Source organism: Myotis yumanensis, unplaced genomic scaffold, assembly GCF_028538775.1.
Source record: "Myotis yumanensis isolate MYYU_CA2020_CCGP unplaced genomic scaffold, mMyoYum1.0.hap1 SCAF_3, whole genome shotgun sequence".
NCBI classification, from domain to species: domain Eukaryota; kingdom Metazoa; phylum Chordata; class Mammalia; order Chiroptera; family Vespertilionidae; genus Myotis; species Myotis yumanensis.
Window position 1 is genome coordinate 109,039,928 of NW_027223754.1, and position 21,800 is coordinate 109,061,727.

The 21,800-nt window shown below is 46.2% G+C and overlaps 1 protein-coding gene and 1 non-coding gene across 4 annotated transcripts in view; both read left to right on the forward strand.

The window, feature by feature from the left end:
- The window catches only part of LATS2 (large tumor suppressor kinase 2), a 118,542-nt gene that overhangs the window by 22,461 nt on the left and 74,281 nt on the right, over positions 1–21,800 (forward strand). The window contains exons 1-2 of one of the 3 annotated variants that reach the window (XM_070409312.1): positions 3,599–3,890; positions 5,193–5,722. In XM_070409312.1, the coding sequence (XP_070265413.1) occupies positions 5,387–5,722 (336 nt within the window). In that variant the 5' untranslated portion in view covers positions 3,599–3,890; positions 5,193–5,386. Of the gene's footprint in view, positions 1–3,598; positions 3,891–5,192; positions 5,723–21,800 lie in introns of those variants that run through there. The other 2 variants (XM_070409310.1, XM_070409313.1) reach the window with 2 other exon arrangements.
- LOC139007767 (U6 spliceosomal RNA) lies at positions 6,398–6,504 on the forward strand. Its single transcript, XR_011470930.1, has one exon. It is a non-coding gene; the product is annotated as a U6 spliceosomal RNA (small nuclear RNA).

The following is a 21,800-nucleotide window of genomic DNA, read 5'->3' on the forward strand; positions in this document are numbered from 1 at the left end:
GATTTATTTAGTACTATTTAAAAAAATATATTTTTAATAATTAATCAGCAATCACGGTCTTAATATAATATGATAGACCAATGTTTCTGAGCAGTTGGCTCTATTAAGGGCCAACAATAGTAAATCTAGAAAACCCTGCTTTCCTTAAACTGAGGACAATGAAAGGTTATATGTTCCCTCCCTAAATAGAAGTTAAGTAGCTTATGTCAAAGTCTTTAAAAGGGACTGATAGCAGTAATATGATAACAATTATTTCAGATAAAACATGAAAGGATTTATTCCCTTCCACTGTGTGGAAGGCCCCCTGGGAAGGCACTTAAGCATTCTGTATTGACCTCTCTTGACCTTTTTTTGCCAAGAGGATTCCAATTGTCTACAGCTGTCATCTGAGCTCTCCGTTCAAGCTGAGATCATGAAAAGCTGGTACCATGGATCTGTCTCTTGCCCAATGGCGTAAGCTGGAGAAGAAACCTGGGTTTCCCATGATCAATGCCGGGGCCCCTCCAGCAGGTGAGGGGATCCAAAGGCAGTTGCTGGGCATGGAGGCCAGAGGGACATAGGTTAACAAGGAGACAGAACTGAACCTCACATCACCCTACTTGGCCCAGAGGATGGCTGGTAGTCAATGACGGGTAAGACCCCTCAGGGAGGGGCGACCTAAGACAGGTACAGTCGGGGGGCCAGTGGGAGAGAACTTGGGGTTCAACAGAGGTGGGGCACAGATCCTCACCCCCCCCCCCCATTGTGCAGGGGCTTGAACACTCGCCCCTTCTGAGGAAAGTCTCCTGTCCCCGTGGCTGCTTCTTGCTTCCCATGCCCAGCCCAGATCAGGAACCAAATAACAGAAAGAGATTTGGTCCCGCTGAAATCAGAATCCAGATAAATGGAGGTTTGGCTAACAGATCCTATGTCTAAATCTAGCCTAACAACAGGAATGCTCAGAGCCTTCACAAGGATGTAAATTAAAATTATTGTTAGAGTGTTAAATTTGACAGTAAAATAGTTGTCAAGTTCTCAAATTAATTAAATTTGGCTAACTTGAAATAGGTAATTATTCAAAAGGTATTAACCAAAATTTTCATTTCGTGGTAAGCTACTGGAAGACATCTTACCCAGGTATGGTTTTCCTGCTATGATAGGATCCGACAACGGACCAGCCTTTATTTCACAGGTAACGCAGGTAGTAGCCAGGGCTATTGGGGCAAATTGGAAATTCTTATAGGCCCCAGAGTTCAGGGCAGGTAGAAAGGATGAACAGAACTCTAAAGGAGACCCTTACCAAATTAACCATGGAGACTGGCGGGGACTGGGTGGCTCTCCCACCGTATGCCCTTTACCGGGTAAGGAACTCCCCTTACACCCTGGGCTTTACTCCCTATGAAATCATGTTTGGCAGGCCACCCCCTATCATTCCTAACCCTGCCTGTGACTGTGTTTTGTTTGACTTGCTGTTTTCAATTGTTTGTTGGAATCCTCATGGAGGATGTGGCCTGGTCTTTCCCTTCCTCCCTCCTCCTGATTCTGAGAGTGTCTATAGCTGGATTTCGGGTGATCTCCAGGCTTTCTGTCTGCAGGAGACCTCCCTATGCATCCGTTGTCTTTCCAGGCTGACTAGGAGTCATATTTCCCCACAGGTCGGACCCCAGCCTCCGGGGGGGAGGACTCTATGGGAGCAGTCTGTAGTTTTCTTTGAAACTCCCATTGCTTAAAGGGAGACAAGCAACCGGCCTGGGCTGAGACAAGGGGGGCGGGGGTGTTAGCAGTTATGTTACCAGCTGCAGACCGCTAGAAAAGTGGAGGAGGAACAAAGCTGAAGTCACAACACCGCCCAGCTCCTGAACCACCTGCTTGAGTCCATGCCACTGCGAGAGGGCAGCAGCTTCTGGGATTTGCTGGGGGACGCTCTGGCTGGGCCCCCGGGAGACCCTAGGCGAAGCAACTGGCTCGCAAGGGGGGCTGATGTCCCCTTCCGGTGCGCTCCCTTGGAGGAGGCCTGGTTGCTGCTCTGCCACAAAGGGAACTGGTGGAAAGGCAGGAGAGCGGAGCACTGTGCTGATGGGCAGGGTTAACAAAGGGACACTCTCCCTGGACATGGAAGCCATCGGGACTTTGAAGTTCTCCAAGAGAGGAGGAGTCTGACTCAGAGACTGGCTGAAACCTCGTTGGGTTAGGAGAACCGGAGGCTGAATGTTGAGCTTGTAGACTGCAGTTTGCTGGGCAGAGATCCAAGCCCAGTTGCATAGGGGTTGAGCTACCTGTGTGTAGCAAAACAACTTTCTCCCATGCCAGAATACATTTTAAGGAAATTGGACAGACTGTGTTTGCCGCTAGAAAGAAGAACTGGCCACAGTGCACAGCCCTGACAGTGACCTGCAGAAAACTGTATACATCTTCATGGACATAGCTCCAAAGAGACAAGGACAATTTTGCCTTATATAGGAAGGTCAAGAGTAGACTTTAGTCACCTCCCTAAAATGTTTGTATAGCCCTACCATATCTCATGTTTAGTAACAGAATATGTTATATTGACCTTTGATTCTCTTGCAGGTTTGAATGTATGTTGGCTATCCTGGAAGGGAACTATGTGGCGTGAACCCCAAAAGTAAAGGGTGTCTAGCTGCCAAGAGGGCAGGGGCACAACTGGGCAGGAAAGAGTGCCCATCAGGTTTTAGTCTCTGTTGAAAGACAGTTGAAGGTTGGCAGCCTGTATACTGTCTTGCAGGCCTGCGTGACCATGCCCATGTCAGGGGTAGTACAAACCTCAACTGTAGAAAGCTGGGAAAGGCCTGTTTGGAATAGAAGGTCTGAGACATGGTTATGCATAGAAAGAAGGTTTAATGTCAACAGTTACTGTTTTGTTATAACTCTGAAGAATCCATGAAAAGGGATTGGCAAGGAAAATCAGAAAATCTTAGAGCAGATCAGTATGTTTTTCTCCTTATGTAATTCCTCTGAAATTTGGCAATGCTAAATAAGTCATGGCAATACATTTCTTTGCATAGATTCAATAAGACTGGTTCCTAATAGTGGTTTAAAACTTTGACTGGAGTATCATGTTTTAAAGAGCCCTGTCTGAGCTCTAAAGACTTAAAGCCAGTAAGAATGCCACGAAGAAAGCCTGGTATCCTGCTTGGAAGCCCTGAAGATGGCTGGTGCTGGAGCGTCAGGCCCATGCCCTACCATCACTGGCGGTTGGTCAGAGTAGAAGGGGAGCAATAAGGATGCCTCTGCATCCCTGTGGAACCCCCACTCACTCTGGGCCGCAACGAGTAGGAGGGCTACTGAGATGGGCCTTAAAGCCTAGACCGTGGGCTCAGGTGGAGTTGCTACAGGTGAGGGATTCACCTAACTCAGCAGATACTGCAGGGAGGCCTGATGGCAGCTGGATGGCTTGGCTTCCTGGCCCTACGGGGCACATTAAAATTCAATCATGAAATTCCAGCCAAGGTAGTCAGTTACCATTCTTGTTGTGTTTATGCAAACATCAGGCCAAATTGAACACAGTAGATAAATTAGTACTGATTTGACTTTTTAATAGCTATAGAGGAATTTTAAGAAGAAAAATCCTATTTCAATAGAAGTTGTTAAAGCTAAAATGGTTTCTTTCCCTTCCACCGGACCATTTGTTATAGTTTGTCTCTGCCAGGTCACAAGCCCAGCTCCTTCTGTGCCCAGGACAGCAGGGAGCCTGAGTGGAAGATGACCTCTAACCAGACACACCCGCTGCAGATCACCCTCAAGAAGACAGCGGACCTCGCCGGACCCCTTGTAATCCTCCTAATGCTGTGGACTTCCGGCCCTTGACTAGTCCGCCTCATGATTGAGCCGGAAGTTCCAAGACAAAGGGAGGAATGAAATGGCGAGGGCTACGCCCTCCATCTTGCCCCAGGGTAAGGGCTACGCCCTCCATCTTACCCTGGATCCTCCATTTTTGGGCAGCCATGTGTTCAGCAAGGCTTCTTCCCGGAAGCCCAAGCCTCTGCTAGCCACACCCAGGACTTCTTTCACCAATGACAATCAAGGGAAGTGTGCGCCATAGGCCACATCCTGTGTAACGAGACACCGACTTGCGCCTGGCCAATCGGCAGGGCCCACAGTCCTTTTTCCTCCCCTTACTCCAACCCCCCTATAAAACCTCTCTCCACACAGAGTTCTCTCTCTCTGCCGCTTGCTGCTGCGTCGGTGAGTGTGGTCGGGGAGCCAAGCTAGCTCGAATAAAGACTCGTTGCTTTTGCATCGGACTCGGCTGGCTCCCTGGTGGTCTTTTGGGGATCTTGAAATCTGGGCATAACAAAATTCAAGACCTGTGTAAGAAAGTTTTACCCAGATACTCAAGCTGTGGATTTAGAAATGAAATATATAACAATGAAGTATTCTTGCCTTGAGTTGAATATTTATTAGTATCAATTTGTGGAGATTGGCTTTATTGTAGATTACATAGTCCAGGAAACATCTTGGGACAGCCCTGGATATCACATGCTCTAACTGGAGTCAGACAGCTTTGTAATTTCTGAGAGGTGATGGTGATAGAGAATTTTTGGACTGGAACCTGGATTCTTTGTTCGCCGCAGTCGAAGAATGAATCCACGGACAGAAGGTGGTATAGCAAAGGTGGAAATTTATTAAAGAACAAACAGACTCCCACGTGGGGAAAGGGAAAGATTCTCACAGCACATACTCCCACGTGGGGAGGGGGAAAGAATCCCACAGACTTTTGTTTCCATGGTTTATAAAGGCTGCAGTTCCTGTGTCCTGATATCACCTCTGATTGGTCAATATTCCCTTTTGAATTGGTTACTATTGTCCTCTCATTCCTTCTGGACTTTCTTCCTCCTTTTTTATTTTGTAAATATAGACCTCTTGGCTACTCCCATCTTATGTAGATATAGCTGTTGCCTCTCCCTTGTGTTATGGAGATGTACCTGTTACTGCTTCCTTGTCTTACGGAAATATAACTGCACCTGGCTTCCTTGTGTTATGGAAATGTACCTTCTTCCAGTCTGTAGCCCTGTGCTTTCTCCATGGACCCCAGTTCTAAAAATTCCCTAAGCCTGCCTATATTCCCCTAAAATTCCTATGTCAATGGTTTCTTTCTTGATCTTTCCAAGTGGAATATTTTCAAGATGATTGTCCATTTCTGAAAAGTGTTATGTGAAAACCACAAATGAACATTGTCTTCCCATCTCTTTCAGATAGTGATGATCTTCAAATTGAAAGCTCTGGAAACTTTTGGTTCTCTATAGGAACTACAAAAATTGAAGGAAAGAAAATGTTTTAAAGGAAATTGTTTTGAAACTATGTTTACAACTAACTGATACTGTTCAGTTTTTAAAAATAAAACCCTTTAAGAAGATTGTACTTATGGTAAGAAGAAACTGGACTTAAAATGAGGCCAAAGACTTTTCCTGCCACGACTTACTCTGGAAACAGTCGGCAACGACTGCAGGAGATTCGTGAGGGGTTGAAGCAGCCCTCGAAGTCTTCCACTCACGGGCCACCTGTGGGACCAAGCGACACTTCCCTGGACACCAACGTCCTGGGGGGCAAGGATATTGCCCGTCAGCAGCAGCCAAGAACTGCCCCAAAGTTTGGCCCGTACCAGAAAGCCCTGAGGGAGATCCGATACTCCTTGTTGCCTTTCGCCAATGAATCAGGTCCCCCGGTCTCTGCAGAAGTGAACCGACAGATGCTGCAGGAGCTGGTGAACGCTGGCTGTGACCAGGTGGGTGAGATCCCAGGGGCTGCGTGGCCATCACAGTAAGGGTTCCTCATAAAGGTGCTTTGAGTGGTTCACTATTCAGAGAAGGGTTTCCAAGTTATCCAAATTAGACCCTTTCTCTCCAAAAAGGTCTTCTCCCCCCGCACCCCCCCCCCCTCCCCCCGAAAAGGGTCTTTTTAGCTGCTTTTCCTATTCAGGCAAGATCCAGAAGTTTCTGAATTGGGCCACGTGTATGTCCTGTTTTGTCCTTGAGAAGGGCTCTCACATGGAGCTCTTTCTGTGGGGTTTAGTTGGGCTTATTCTGAACTTTCATAGGGAAGAGGAGAATGGTTTCCCTTATCTTGTTTTTGGTTTGTGCAAAAGGGGAAGCTTGATTAACACAAATTGGCAATCCTTGACTGTTTTCTGCTATTTAAAAAACAGTTGATATGCCATTATAGGAGATGCAACTATATTACATCTAACTTCGCATATTAAGAGAAAGACTAGAGAAATCTTTGAAATGGTGGCAACACAGGCTGATTTCTCAGTTGCTTAAGAATAAGAAACACATTAGTGGAGGTGGTACTGATCATGCATAAATACACAATTTATAGCTATACCTTTATGATACTGTTAGCATTTCACAAAGCTAAATAAAACCCAGGTTGAGGGGCAGGGCCATATAAAATGGAACCAGTGATCACTTCAGCAGCACGTATACTAAAATTAGAATGAAATAGAGAAGATTAGCATGACCCCTGCACAAGGATGACATGCAAATTCATGAAAAAAATTCCATTTTTTTCTTTTTCTTTTAAATATATTTTTATTGATTTTTAGAGAGGAAGGGAAAGGGAGAGAGATAAGAAACATCAATGATGATGTTACAGAAGACCAAAGAAATACCAAGCACGCTTCCTAGAGAAAGGGAGGGACTCCATTTATTAACACTAGTGGATTCCGGGAATAATTTCCAAATCAGAGTGAAGAAACACGCAGAGGGCTTCACTTTTTATAACCTTCTGGGGTCTTTGTCTTGCAGATATGGTTCCGCCCCCTTTCGTGAGCTTACAGGAAGGCCCCCAGGTGTTGGGGGTCCCCAGGCCATATCTGATGATCTGTCCTGAGGCCAGCGATAATGACCTTCCCCCTCTCCCCCAGGGCAGTGCATTGTTCACAGTTTCCATGGCCTGACATGCCTTTCAAGACCAGTTTCCTCCTCAGTGAGAGAGAATCATTGGCTGCCTCCTGCATGCCCCCTACTGGGGATAGAGCCTGCAACTTGGGCATGTGCCCTGGCCAGGAATTGAACAGAGACCTGGTTCACAGGTCAATGCTTAACCACTGAGCCATGCCAGCGGGCAGAAGTGTTCCATATTTTTATTGGTGATTACAAAGTAGTCACAGGGATGTAAAGTATAGCATAGGGAATAGGTGCTAGGTTGGTACTAGAAATGTTGTGCGGGAGGGATGGACACTTTCTAAAGTATATGATTGTCTAACCATTATACTGTGCAACTGAAACTAATACAATATTGAAAATAATATTGAAAGCAAGCTGTAATTGAAAAAATAAAAATAAAACACATATACAAATAAAATGAAACCAGTGTTGAGCCAAGGTAAAAATGTAATTAGTAAAATATAACTAGTAAAAATGTAGTTCCTTTATAAAATGACTACTAAAAGCAAGTCCTTAATTACCATCTGTCGTCGTTGTATCACAAATCAGTGAGCTGGACAAGACACCTAATGAGCCAATTAGTTAGGAGTCATCTTTATTGTGTGCAGGTTCAGAGCAGATTACCTCTGTCAAATTCTGAACAAACACAGGAGGGAGTATTTCCTTTTTATATCCTTCTAGTTCTTTGTGTAAGACAGCTTGTAATCTTGAGTATATATTGTATCTAATCAAACACCTGTCATATCTATACAGATAACTTGTAACTTTGAGTACCATATCATATCTATACAGACACCTGTAACCTTGGATGAACAAACACTTGGCAAATATGTGAATTAATATCAGTATCAGTGTATCAGCCCCCTTAGATGGCTAGCTTGCAAGGTCAGACAGTTAAGTTTATCTTTTCTATTCAAACAAAAAAACAAAGTTATTTTGTAGTCTAAAAATAACAGAGTTGACCTACAGAATAAGAGACTGTCTAAGAATAACAGAGTAGTTCAAACAGCAGTTTCAAACAGCAGTTTTCCAAAGGAGGGATTACTGTGCTTCATCATCTGAAAAGTCACAGTTGCATGAATTTGGAAATAACTTAGGTATTTTTGCTGCCTTGGAAAGTTATGATTTCATGGTCTAAGCACATCAGGATGGCTTCAGCACTTTTGGTTTCTTAGAAATATTCTGAGTATGCACTCCTGGTATCACAGTCACAGGAAAAGGCTAACTCCCCTCTGTTATGTCCCAAAGTAATCTCAACCCTCCTGTTGCAGTTTATCACTATAGAACTTACCTAGAGAATTTACATTTTTCTGATGTTATGTTCATGAAATGAACCACGTATTTTGTAGGGCCTTCCTTGACACTTTGGGATATACTGCGACTAACTTGTGTATAGAGAGCATTGTTACGTTGTGAGTTGCTTTTATGAAGCCCAGGGTCATGAATGATGTAGTGTGGAGTATTCCAGCAGTGGAAGCTGACAGCAAAGGCATGACCTTTCTCATTCTGAATATATGAAGTTAGATATGCTGTCAGGTACTGCCCCTGCTGGACTGACATTGCTGAGACTTGCAACACAACAGTAAAGCTAAAACTCTTCTCCTGCAAATCACTTGCTAACAAAAGAGGTACTCAGAGCTGGGTATTCTTTGCAATTGTGTTTCAGCTCTGACAAAAAGAAACAACTCAAACAAATAATCAAAAATACAGGTGGGATCTCATTGTGGTAAAATCCAGTAGTGATGATTACAGTGCAAGAAATAAAGCTGGTGTTGTTTCCAATACAGTGAAATACAAATACAGTTAAATTGAGGATCACGACACCAGTAAAGTTCCCATAATCATTTAATTTATGTTAATTGATAGTAGAAAAGACTCCGTTTACCATATTTTAATACTCTTGAAATAATTCAGTCAGTTGGGTGTATAGTGTTACTTTATAAAACTTAAAATAGCTGTGCCTTCACAGTTATCCTCCAACTCAGACTCTTTTGATTCAATAGAGGTTGCATTTGCTTTCAGAGAATTCTAGTCAGAAAGTCACTCACTCTGTGAACCCAGATAATGTGAGAGGAAAAGATCAGCAGCACCTCTAAAGCAGTATATACTAGTATCTTGAATAAAGCAGATTGTTCCAATTCCAATATAATAGGTACAGGGAATTCCTATTATTGGAGCTTTTCCCCTTTGTCTTCCATTGTAGTGCCTTTTAATTGAGGTGGTTTTGCTCTCTTGTAGTTTGAGTCTAAGTAATATTTTAAACCTTATATAGCAACTAGAGGCCCGATGCACGAAATTTGTGCAAGAGTAGGCCTTCCCCTGGCTGCCCACACCTGCTTCCCTATGGCACCTGGGATACGGGCTTCCCTCCAGCCGCTGGCAGGCACCTGGGACCTGGGTTTCCCTCACAGCCCCAGCTTCGTCCGGAAGGTCGTCTGGAAGGACATCCTGTCTAATTAGCATATTATGCTTTTATTATTATAATGGGCCCAGCACGCTTCCGCTGCGCCACTCTGCTTGCTTTTATTATTATAGATGGACTCTGTGTTTTCCTCGTTATAGGTGTTTAGTGGTGATGCACACTTTCATATGCTGTATTCTGTCTGTTGCACATGCATACATACAAACACACTTTTCCATTTTATTTGGACTAAGACTTATTGAATATATTTGAGTGTTTATAGATGAGTATTTTTTTTTAAATCTTTACAATGAAAATTATGTAAGAAAAATACATGATTCCTAAGCATATAGCTCAGGGACTTCTTTACCCAGCAAATTACACCTATGTAACTAGCAGGTATGGGTATATTTTAAAATAGTAATTTCTGGAAAAGTAAAGGACTTTATAAGTATTTTCTATGTAATGACATAATGTAGATGTCAAATGATACAATGGTCATAAACGTTTTGCACATAAATTACTAAAGACATGAAAATTTTTGTGGGGAAAAAAACAAGGCCAATAGACTAATCCTTAAGGAAGGAGCTGTTATTTAAATATAGATGTAAGGAAGTGGAAAGATAAGTATTTTGGTTAGAGTATCATTGGACACTTTAATTACTGGAATAAATAATAACTTCTATTTAGCTTTTACTTTTTATTTTATTTACTAGGGACCCAGTGCACAAATTCGTGCACCTTGAAAGGAACTGTGGGCTGTGAGGCTGCGGTAGGCACAGGGGCAGGTCCTGGCCCATCCTCCATGCCCCTGCCCAGCCACTCCTGCCACAGCTCCTGGTCCCCTGTCTGCCAGCAGCCCCGTTCCTGCCACTGCTGCCGTTGCTCCCATGCGCTGACGGTGCCGACCCCACTTGCACCCGCTGACGGCGTGAAGCGATTGGAGCCGGCGCCAGCAGTGGGTGTGAGTGGGGCCGGGGCCGGCAGCGGGTGTGAGCACTGGGCAGGACTGCGGTGTGCAGGAGCAAAGAATTTTCAGTGACCACCAGAGGCTCGCCCTGATGACAGCGACTGGCGCCCCACCTTGGTCTGGCGCCCCCTCTCAACTGCTCCACCATCCTGCTGAGGCTAATGCCTGACATGTTCATTCCGCACACGCCCCCTGGTGTTCAGTGCACGTCATAGTGACAGGTTATTTAGTTCGGTTGTTCCGCTGTTCGGTCTATTTGCATATTAGCCTTTTATTATATAGGATTTTTATCTTTTATTGATTTTAGAGAGAGGAAGGGAGAGAGGGAAACATATATTTGTTGTTCCACTTTATTTATGTCCTAGAAGCCCGGTGCATAAATTCGTGCATGGGTGGGGGTCCCTTGGCCTGGCTGGCAATCGAGGCCTATCGGGGGGGCCAGCCAGCCAGGGGGAGGGGCCCCAGGAGGTTGGCTGGCTGGCACCCCAATCGGGGCCCATGGGGGGGACTGTGGGAGGTAGGCTGGCCGGTTGGGGGGCCAGCTGGCCGGGGGGAGGGACCGTGGGAGGTTGGCTGGCCAGCCCCCTGATTGGGGCCATCTTGGGGGGTCGGCCGGCCAGGGCAAGGGGCTGTGGGAGGTTGGCCAACGGGGGTGGGGAGAGGCCATGGGAATTTAGTCAGCCGGGGGGGGAGGGGCACCAGGAGGTTGGCTGGCTGGTGAGGGGGGATTAGGGGCCATGGGAGGTTGGCTGTGGGAGCGCACTGACCACCAGGGGGCAGCTCCTGCATTGAGCATCTGCCCTCTGGTGGTCAGTGCATGTCATAGTGACTGATCGACCGGTTGTTCTGGTCGTTCGGTCATAAGTCACTTAGGCTTTTATATATATAGATTCATTGGTTTCTTCTTGTATGTGCCCTGACTGTGGATCAAACCCGAAATCTTGGTGCATCAGGGTGATGCTCCAGCCCACTGAGCTACCTCACCAGGTCAGCTTTGACTTTTTAAAGCATTTAGTTTCACTTTTTCTGTTCATCCTTATGGTCTCAAATGTTCAAATTACCAGGTTTTCCCTCTTTTTCTTCCTGACAAAGTTTTAAAATCACTTGTTTGATTTTGCAGTGATGTTAAAATATGTAACATTCCTGCTTCTCAGAAGCATGTGACTTGTGTTCTCAGTGCATGGTTGAGGGCTAACAGGTGTGAGGGTGCTCACTGCACTCAGACTACAGTGTGTGCAGTGAAGGTGGGGCTTAGGAGAGCCAGGAGCTAATTCGGTGGCTCTCAGACCCTTAGAATAACAAAGCAATTTACCACGTGTGTCCCCAGAAGGAAGACAGGTGAGAGATTTCCTTCAGTCGGATGCACTAGGAAATGCTTTGAGCAGTTGCTATGTGCTTTTTCTCTGTGGACAACCTACATCCTGACCTCCCTGAGCTTCCCTCAGTGATCTGCATGAGGAGTGCTACATCTGGCAGTTTTGCAGACTCTTTAGGGCCCTGGCCTGACACGCTACATTTCTCTGGTCTAGAATTTCTGTGTTAGTCTAATTTTCCTAATTCTGATGTAATATTGTATGTGTTTAAGTGATTTAAATCTCTAATGGAGTGAGGTTAGGAAGAAATGTAAACAAACAAACCAATTTATTACAACAAATGCAGCAGAAGGAAAAAGTCAATGGTCAGGATGTGCATTCAAAGGCAGGTTTCCTGAGAACAATGGTCATAGCACCGAGTTAAGTTAGGGTGACCTGGTTAGTAGGAAAAGGGGGTGAATTCTTTGCATTCTCAACCTAAAAGGTGCAGAAAGTCAAGCTTCTCAATTATCCTATATAATAAAACTCTAATATGTAAATCGACCTAACGGCAGAACAACCAATCGCTATGATGTGCACTGACCACCAGCGGGCAGATGTTCAATGCAGGAGCTGCTCCCTGGTGGTCAGTGCACTTTCAGGGAGAGCACCACTCAGCCAGAAGCCGGACTCACGGCTGGCAAGTGCAGCAACGGTGGCGGGAGCCTCTCCCACCTCCGAGGCAGCGCTAAGGACCCCTCGGGGGATGTCCGACTGCTGACTTAAGCCTGTTCCCCTGAGGGGTCCTGGACTGCAAGAGGGCACAGGCCGGGCTCAGGGACCCCCCTACCCCCACCCCCAGTGCACAAATGTCGTGCATCGGGCCTCTAGTCATATGTTATTCCTCAACTTTTTTCCAAATAAAGGAGACCTGCAGAGGGGTGAGGTCTTCTGAGCCCTCAGATCCCCCACCTCATGCATGGTGTTTGAACAGCCCTCGGGCCAAGTGCTGTTGTGGTTCTGAGCACTAGCCTCACTGAAACCATACAGCAGTGGTTTGACATGGACTCCAGTGGTCCTCTCAGCATTTCAGAGGCAACTATGGCTTGGTTTCGGGGATCACACAGGTAGCTGGAGCTCTGCCCTGCCCCCATTGTTACTGACCCGTGTCCCCAGCAAGTGCTGGTTACATGTGCTTGTTTCACGCATGTGGCAGGAAGGACAGCAGTGCTCCCTTAATGTGGCCCATGCATGCTGCTTATCTCCTCACTGTGGACTTCTGCGGCCATTGTCAGTGCTTTGTTTGCTGATGTGTGTCCCATCCCCTGGTGGTTATTCTCTGGGACTTCTTTCTGTCTAGCTCTGGCCCCCTGCAGCCCACCAGGCTGGTCCTTCCTAGGGAGCCCTCTCACTTTTCCCCTGTGCCCTATGGCCTGGCTTGCTCCCAGGCACTCCCAAAGGCTTCTTGTGAAGTACTTTTGACATTTTTTTTTGGCTGGTTATGTTGCTTCCCACCTTCCTGTGTCTGGATTTGGGCATCTGTTGTGGTTCAACTCAAATTCTTGTTACCACAGGGTCTTCTTGATTCTTCCAGCTGCATATGAGCTGCTCCTTCCACACAGTCATTTATTTTTAACTCCAAAGGGGCCCCCTGCCCATTCTCCTGTGTGTAAAGTCCTGGGGTTGGGGGTGGGGGCAAGTGCCTCTGAGATGTGCTCTGTCAGAGGTGAAGAGAGAGCTTTGCAAAGATGGGCCCATGGACCGACCCTCGAAGAATCCTCAGCTCACTCGTCAGATGCTGGCATGGACAGAAACATGATTTTGCATCATTTACTTCGTTTAGCTCTAACAGTGTGCACTATCAGGAACACTCTAGAGATGCTGTGAGAAAGGCTAACATTGAGCCACTCTTCCTTTATTTCAATGACAAGATCCTGCCTCAGGATTATTTCACTGTAATATAAGCATTTTGCTAATGAAAAAGATAAAGTCGTTCCTCTTGGACAGGAATGACTTTTCAGTGTTACTGAACACCCATTGCTACCCTGAATATTAATAAGAGAAGGAAAAAAGAAACACTTTAGCTTAGGAATGTCAGTAATGTCACAGGAAATTTTATTACAATAGATTTTGGGTGTAGCAGTTCCTTGCCTCTCCTCCCCTCCTATTTTTTGACTTGCAACTTAAATTTGGCCCTGCCGAAAGATAAACTGTATACCTTTAAAAGTAGGATTTAAAATTACTTTGACAAAACACAAACAAGTCATACCTTTGTACCATACTCCCCTACCCCCCTTCTCCCTAATTATTAAAGTAATATGTGTTATTGTGTAAATTTGGAAAATATAGAAAAGTATAAAAAGAAAATAAAAATTGCCTATAATTCTGTTAGCCCAGGTATGACCACATTTTGGTGTAAAAGAGGCCAAAATTTTTTCTAATGAAAGGAAGTTAAAGTGGGGAGGAATGTACCAATGGTGACAGGTGGAAAAGAGTTTATCACAAAACAATATATACAATATGATCCCAATTCTTCTGTTACAAAATATGCATATGTATATTTCATTATCTAAGTTACCACCAGACCCAGTCAGTGCGCTTCCAGAGTGTGTCTGGCACCTGTCCACCTCCCTTTGTCCCACCACCACGCCTCCACCTTCACTCATCCAGATGGCAGTGTCTCCTGACTGTTCCTCCCACCCTTGTCCCCATCTGTTCCCTGCACAGAGCCCTCCAAGTGATCATCCTGAAATGGAAAAGATTTTGTCATTTCCCTTCTGGAAACCCTTCCCACTGTACTTGGGATGAGTTCTTGGCTGGGCAGGCAGGGTCCACCCTGCAGCCTCCGGTCACATCACTTTTCCTGCAGTTGGTGCTCTGTCCTATTCAGCTTTACTGCCTTTTCCCAGACTTTCTACACTGGCCCCCGTCTGTGTAATGCCCATTCTTCCTCAAAGGCTTGTCTTGATGTTGTCTCACAAAGCCTTTCTGATCCCTGAGACTAAAACAGATCCCTGTGTTTTATCTTCTCTCGTTACATTGTAAATTTCCCTTCATAGCATTCATCAGAATTTGTTACTAAGTAGTTGTGATTTTGTTTAATATCTATATCAACTTTTAGATTTCAAGCCCCATGAGGCAGTGGCTTTGTTCTGGTCACCATTCTCTAGGACAGTGGTTCTCAACCTTCTGGCCCTTTAAATATAGTTCCTCATGTTGTGACCCAACCATAAAATTGTTTTTGTTGCTACTTCATAACTGTAATGTTGCTACTGTTATGAATCGTAATGTAAATACCTGATATGCACGATGGTCTTAGGCGACCCCTTGAAAGGGTCGTTCGACCGCCAAAGGGGTCGCGACCCACAGGTTGAGAACCGCTGCTCTAGGACCTTAAACTGAGTAACTTCTCAAAAAGATCTGATAAATAAGTGAAAGGATAAACATTTTGTTATAAATATTTTCATTAAAAAATATTTTTATTGATTTTTTTTAGAGATAGAGGGAAGGGACAGAGGGAGAAAGGGAGGGCAGGGAGAAGAGAGAGACACACAGACATCTACTTATTGTTCCACTTATGTATGCATTCATTGGTTGCTCTTGTCTGTGCCCTGACTGGGGATTGAACCTGCACCCTTGATGTATGGGGCCTAAGCTCTAACCAACAGAGCTACCCAGCCAGGGATAAATATTTTCTTTTTTAAAATTTTTATTATTGAAAATATTACATATGTCTCCCTTCTCCCCCATTGACCCCACTAGCCTGCCACTGCCCCGCCCCAGGCCTTTACCACCCTATTGTCTGTGTTCATGGGTTATGCAAATATGCATACCAGGTCTTTGATTGATTACCTCCCACCCACCCACCCCTCCCCCTTCCCGCCAAGATTCCATACTCTGTTCCATGCTTCCCTGTCTCTGGATCCACTCCATTCATAAATTTATTTTGTTAAGTAGAATCCTCATATGAGTGAGATCAAGTGACGAACTTATTGCATTTAGCATGATACTCTACAGGTCCCTCCATGCTATCTCAAAGGGTAAGAGATTCTTCTTTTTTAATGCTGCATAGTATCCCATGGTATAAATGTACCATGGCTTTTTTATCCACTTGTCTACCAATGGGCACTTGGGCTGTTTCCAAATCTTAGCTATTGTAAATTATGCTGCTATGAACATAGAGGTGCATACATTCTTTCTGATTGATGTTTTAGGTTCTTAGGATATATTCCTAGAAGCGGGATCACTGGGTCAAATGGCAGTTCCATATTTAATTATTTGAGGAAACTCCATACTATTTTCCATAATGGCTGCACCAGTCTGCATTCCCACCAGCAGTGTACTAGGATTCCCTTTTCTCCACAATCCTTGCCAGCACTTGTCATTTGTTGAGTTGTTGATGGTAGCCATTCTGACTGGTGTGAGGTGATACCTCATTGTTGTTTTAATTTGCATCTCTCTGATGATATTTTATTATATAAGTGAGTGACTAAAACCAAAGTGAGTGACTTTAAACATTTTTTCATATGTCTCTTGCCCATCTGTATGTCCACTTAATGAGAAGTGTCTATTTAGGTCCTTTGCCCATTTTTTAATTGGATTGTTTGTCTTCCTTTTGTTATGTTGTATGAGTTCCTTATATATTTTGGATATTAACCCTTTATCAGATGTATCATTGCCAAATATGTTCTCCCATACATTTGGCTCCCTTTTGGTTTTGTTGATGCTTTCTTTTGGTGCTTTTTATTTTTTTGTAGTTCCATTTGTTTATTTTCTCCTTAGTTTCCTTTGCCCTAGTAGATGTATCCTCAAACATATTGCTATGAGAGATGTCTGAGATTTTGGTGCCTATGCTTTCTTCTAGGATTTTTATGGTTTCCCGACTTACATTTAAATTTAAGTCTTTTATACATTTTGAGTTTATTCTTGTGTATGGTGTAAGTTGGTGGTCTAGTTTCATTTTTTTGCATGTATCTATCCAGTTTTCACAACACCATTTATTGAAGAGACCATCTTGACTCCATTGTATGCTCTTGCCTCCTTTGTCATATATTAGTTGAGTGTAATGGCTTGAGTCAATTTCTGGGTCTCTGTTCTGTTGCATTGAACTATGTGCCATTCTTGTGCCAGTACCAGGCTGTTTTGATTACAGTGGCTTTGTAATATAACTTGATATCTGGTATTGTGATTCCTCCAACTTTGTTCTTCTTTCTCAGGATTACTGCAGTTATTCAGGCTCTTTTTAGGTTCCATATAAATTTTTGGAGTATTTATTCTAAATCTGTGAAATGTGCTATTAGTATTTTAATAGAGATTGCATTGAATTTGTAAATTGCCTTGGGTATTATGAGCTTTTTAATGATGTTGATTCTACCAATCCATGAACATGGTATATTCTTCCAATTGTTTATGTATTCCACTGTCTCTTTTTTCAATCTCCTGTAGTTTTCTGAGTACAAGTCTTTTACTTTCTTGTTAAGTTTATTCCTAAGTTTCTTAAATTTTTTGCTGTAATGGTAAATGGGATTGTTTGTTTAGTTTCTCTTTCTGAGAATTCATTCTCCTGTATAATAAAGAGCTAATATGCTAATTAGACCAGATGGCAGAACGACCTTCTGGAACGACCAGCGGGTGGAGGGCCGTGATGGGGGGTGGTCTTCGCGATTGATCGCCCGGCAGCGGGAGGCAGCAGCCAGGGCTGCAAGGGCCTATACTTGCACGAATTTCGTGCATCGGGCCTCTAGTTGGTGTATAAAAGGCCATCCATTTTTGGGTGTTGATTTTGTATCCTGCTACTTTGCCAAATTCCTTTATTAGATCGAGTAGTTTTTTGGGGAGTCTTTAGGGTTTTCTTTTTTTTAGATTTTAGTATTTTTATTTTATTTTTTAATTTCTTTATTGCTTAAAGTATTACAAAGGGTATTACATATGTGTCCTTTTTTCCCCCGCCCTTGACAATCCCCTGGCCTCCCCTACCCCCCAGTGTCTATGTCCATTGGTTATGCTTATATGCATGCATACAAGTCCTTCGGTTAATCTCTTACCCCCCTCCCTCCTGCCCCCCAACCCTCCCTAGGGTTTTCTATGTACAATATCATGTCATCTGTAAATAATGAGAGTTTTACTTCCTCCTTTCCAATTTGGATGCCTTGTATTTCTTCTCATCTTATTGCTGTGGCTAGGACTTCCCTTACTATCCTGTCTAATAATAGACAAACATGGTAATTAACCATACCTCCACTACGCTTCCCATTGGCTAATCAGGGTGATATGCAAATTAACTGCCAACAAAGATGGCGGCCGGCAGCCAGGCAGCTGAAGCAAGCATGAGGCTTGCTTGCTCCAGTGATGGAGGAAGCCAACGTTCCCCGCCTGCTGCAGCCTGAGCTCCAGTCTAAGCAACAATGTTGCAATTATAGAAGCTAAACAAACCCCAGAAACCTGCTTTCAGCCAGCCGGCCTTGGAGCTGGAGCCCCAACAAAGTTTCAATTACAGAAGGTAAATAAATCCCAGAATAAAAAGAAAAAGAAAAAAAGGAGAGACTGGGAGCTTCAGTTGCAGGCTTGGTCCGCCTGAAAACAGCCCTCAGACCCTCATCCAGGCTGGCCAGGCACCCAAGTGGGACCCCTCCCTGATCTGGGTCACCCTTCAGGGCAAACCAGCCAGCCCCCACCCGTGCACCAGGCCTCTATCCTATATAGTAAAAGGGTAATATGCAAACTGACCCTAACAGCAGAAAGACTGGGAATGACTGGTCACTGTGACACACACTGACCACCAGGGGGCAGACGCTCAATGCAGGAGCTGCCCTCTGGTGGTCAGTGTGCGCCACATGGGGGAGCTCTGCTCAGCCACAAGCCAGGCTGATGGCTGCCAGTACAGCGGTGGTGGTGGGAGCCTCTCCTGCCTCCTCAGCAGCACTAAGGATGTCTGACTGCAGCTTAGGTCTGCTCCCTGCTGGCAAATGGACATCCCCCGAGGGCTGCCAGGCTGCCAGAGGGATGTCTGATTGCCATCTTAGGCCCAATCCCCCGGGGAGCAGGCCTCAGCCAGCAGGTGGTCATCCCCCTCGGGGTTCCAGACTGCGAGAGGGCACAGGCCGGGCTGAGGGACCCCCCTCTCCCCGCCCCACCCGAGTGCACAAATTTTTGTGCACCAGGCCTCTAGTCCTATATAATAAAAAGCTAATAGGCAAATAGACCAAATGGAGGAATAACTGAACAACCGGTCACTATGGTGTGCGCTGACCACCAGGGGGTGTGCATGGAACATGGCGGGCTTCAGCGGCAGGTGGCAGAATGTGGAACATGGCGGGTGTAGGCTGTGGTGGGATAGTGGAGCAGGTGAGTGGGGGCGCCAGACCAAGGCGGGGCGCTGGTCGCTGTCATCGGGGCGAGCCTCTGGTGATTACTGAAAATTCTTTGTTCCCATGAGCTGCAGTCCTGCCCAGTGCTCGCACTCACTGCTGGTGCCCGGCACCGTTAGCAGATGTGAGTGGCAGCTGCCAATCCCCATCGCTCCTGAGGGCTTCTCCACCTCCCCCTGCTCCTGAGGGGCGATTGGGGCAGTAGCCACTGCTCGCACCCACTGACAGTGCCGGCGCCATCAGCGCATTGGAGCAGCAGCTGCGGGAGTGAGGCTGAAGGCAGACAGGGGACCGGGGCCATGGCGGGAGGAGCCAGGTGAGGACGTGGAGGATGGGCTGAGACCCACCCCTGTGCCCACTGCAGACTCATGGCCCATAGTTCCTTTCGAGGTGCCCAAATTCATGCACTGGGCCCTTAGTGTTGAATAAGAGTGGTGAAAGCGGACATCCCTGTCTTGTTCCTGTTCTTAGGGGAAATGGTTTTAGTTTTTGCCCATTGAGTATAATGTTGGTTGTAGATTTGTCATATATGGCCTTTATCATGTTGATGTATACTCCCTCCATTCCCACTTTGGTGAGAGTTTTTATCAAAACTGGGTGTTGGATTTTGTTGAATGCTTTTTCTGCGTCTATGTATATGATCATGTGATTTTTGTCTTTCAGTTTGTTTATGTGATGTATCAAGTTTATTGATTTGTGAATATTGTACCAGCCTTGCATCCCTGGAATAAATCCCACTTGGTCATGGTTTATGATCTTTTTAATATACTAGAGATCCGATGTACGAAATTCATGCAAGGGGCTCGGCCCTTGCAACCCTGGCTGCCTTGGCCAGCCCTTGTAGCCCCGGCTGGCCCTTGCAGCCCTGGCTTCGTCCGGAGGGTCATCTTGACGGTCATTTGGAAGGTTGTCTGGGTGGTTGTTTGGCTGTTCAGTCTAATTAGCATATTAGCTCTTTATTATATAGGAATACTGGATCCGATTTGCTAATATTTGTTGAGGATTTTAATGTCTATGTTCTTTGAAATGTCTTTATCTGGTTTAGAATTAGGATAATACTAGCCTCATAAAAAGAACTTAGAAATGTTCCTTTCTCTTGGATTTTTGGGAATAGTTTGAGAAGTATATGGGTTAGTTCTTTGAGTGTTTGATAAAAACCCCCCTGTGAAGCCATCTGGACCAGGGCTTTTGTTTGCTGGGAGTTATTATTATTATTATTATTATTATTACTAGAGGCCCGGTGCACAAAAATTTGTGCACTGGGGGGGGGGGGGGTCCCCTAGCCCGGCCTGTGCCCTCTCACAGTCTGGGACCCCTCGGGAGGTAATGACCTGCTGGCTTAGGCCTGCTCCCGGGTGGCAGAGGGCAGGCCCAATCCCTAGGTGCAGCCCCTGGTCAGGCTCAGAGCAGGGCCGATTGGGGAGTTGGGACGCCACCCCGTCATGCACAGAGCAGGGCGGATCGGGAGGTTGCAATGCCACCCTCAGTCACTTTCAGGGTAGACTGATTGGGGGGTTGGGGCACCGCCCCCTGTTACACTCAAGGCAGGGTCGATGGGGAGGTTGCGGCACCACTCCCTGTCACGCACAGAGCAGGGCCGATCAGGGGGTTGGGGCGCTGCCCCCTGTCACTCACAGAGCAGGGCCAATCAGGGGGTTGGGGCGCTGCTCCCTGTCACTCACAGAGCAGGGCCAATCAGGGGGTTGGGGTGCTGCCCCCTGTCACTCACAGAGCAGGGCCCATCAGGGGGTTGAGGAGCTCCCCCCTGTCACTCACAGAGTAGGGCCGATAGGGGAGCTGGGGCACCGCCTCCTGTCACACACAGAGCAGGGAAGATGAGGGGGTTGGGGCGCTGCACCCTGTCACACTCAGGGCAGGGCCAATGGGGAGGTTATGGCTCTACCCTGTCACACACAGAGCAAGGCCCGTGGAGGGGAGTTGGGGCGCCACCCTCTGTTACCCACAGAGCAGGGCCGATCAGGGGGTTGGGGCACCACCACTGTCACACTCAGGGCAGGGCCGATGGAGAGGTTATGGCTCTACCCTGTCAAACACAGAGCCGCAGGGCAATCAGGGGATTGGGGAGCTCCCCCGTATCAGGCACAGAGCAGGGCCCGTGGGGGGGGGGGGGGTGTTGGGGCGCTGCACCCTGTCACACACAGAGCCGCAGGGCAATCGGGGGATTGGGGAGCTCCCCCCCTATCAGGCACAGAGCAGGGCTGATCAGGGGGTTTGGGCGCTGCCCCCTGTCACGCTGATCCCGGTGCCGGGAGCCTTGCTGCTCCGCTGATCCCGGTGCCGGGAGGCATATTACCCTTTTACTATATAGAATAGAGGCCTGGTGCATGGGTAGGGGCCGGCTGGTTTGCCCTGAAGGGTGTCCTGGATCAGGGTGGGGGTCCCCACTGGGGTGCCTGGCCAGGCTGGCTGAGGGGCTGAGGGCTGTTTTCCGGCTGGCAGTTGACTAAAAGCTCCCAACCGCTCCTTGTTTTCTTTCTTTTTTTTTTATTCTGGGCCAGCTTTAGCTCTGAGGCCTTGCTGCTGAAGACATGGATACAATGTTGCGGTCCGGGGCTGACTGAAAGCCAGTTTTGTTTAGCTTCTTATTTGCAACATAGTAATAGTTGCTTAGAGTTGCAGTTGAGAGGCCGGAAAGTGAGGCGGGTACGGGAACGTTGGAGTCTGCAGTTCCTGGAGGAAGCAAACCTCCCTGCTCGCTTCAGTGCATGGCTGCCGGCCGCCATCTTGGCTGACAGTTAATTTGCATAAGGATATGCTGATTAGCCAATGGGAAGGGTAGCGGTCGTACGCCAATTACCATGTTTCTCTTTTATTAGTGTAGATTATTATTATTACTGCTTCTATTTCATCAGTTGTTAGTGGCTT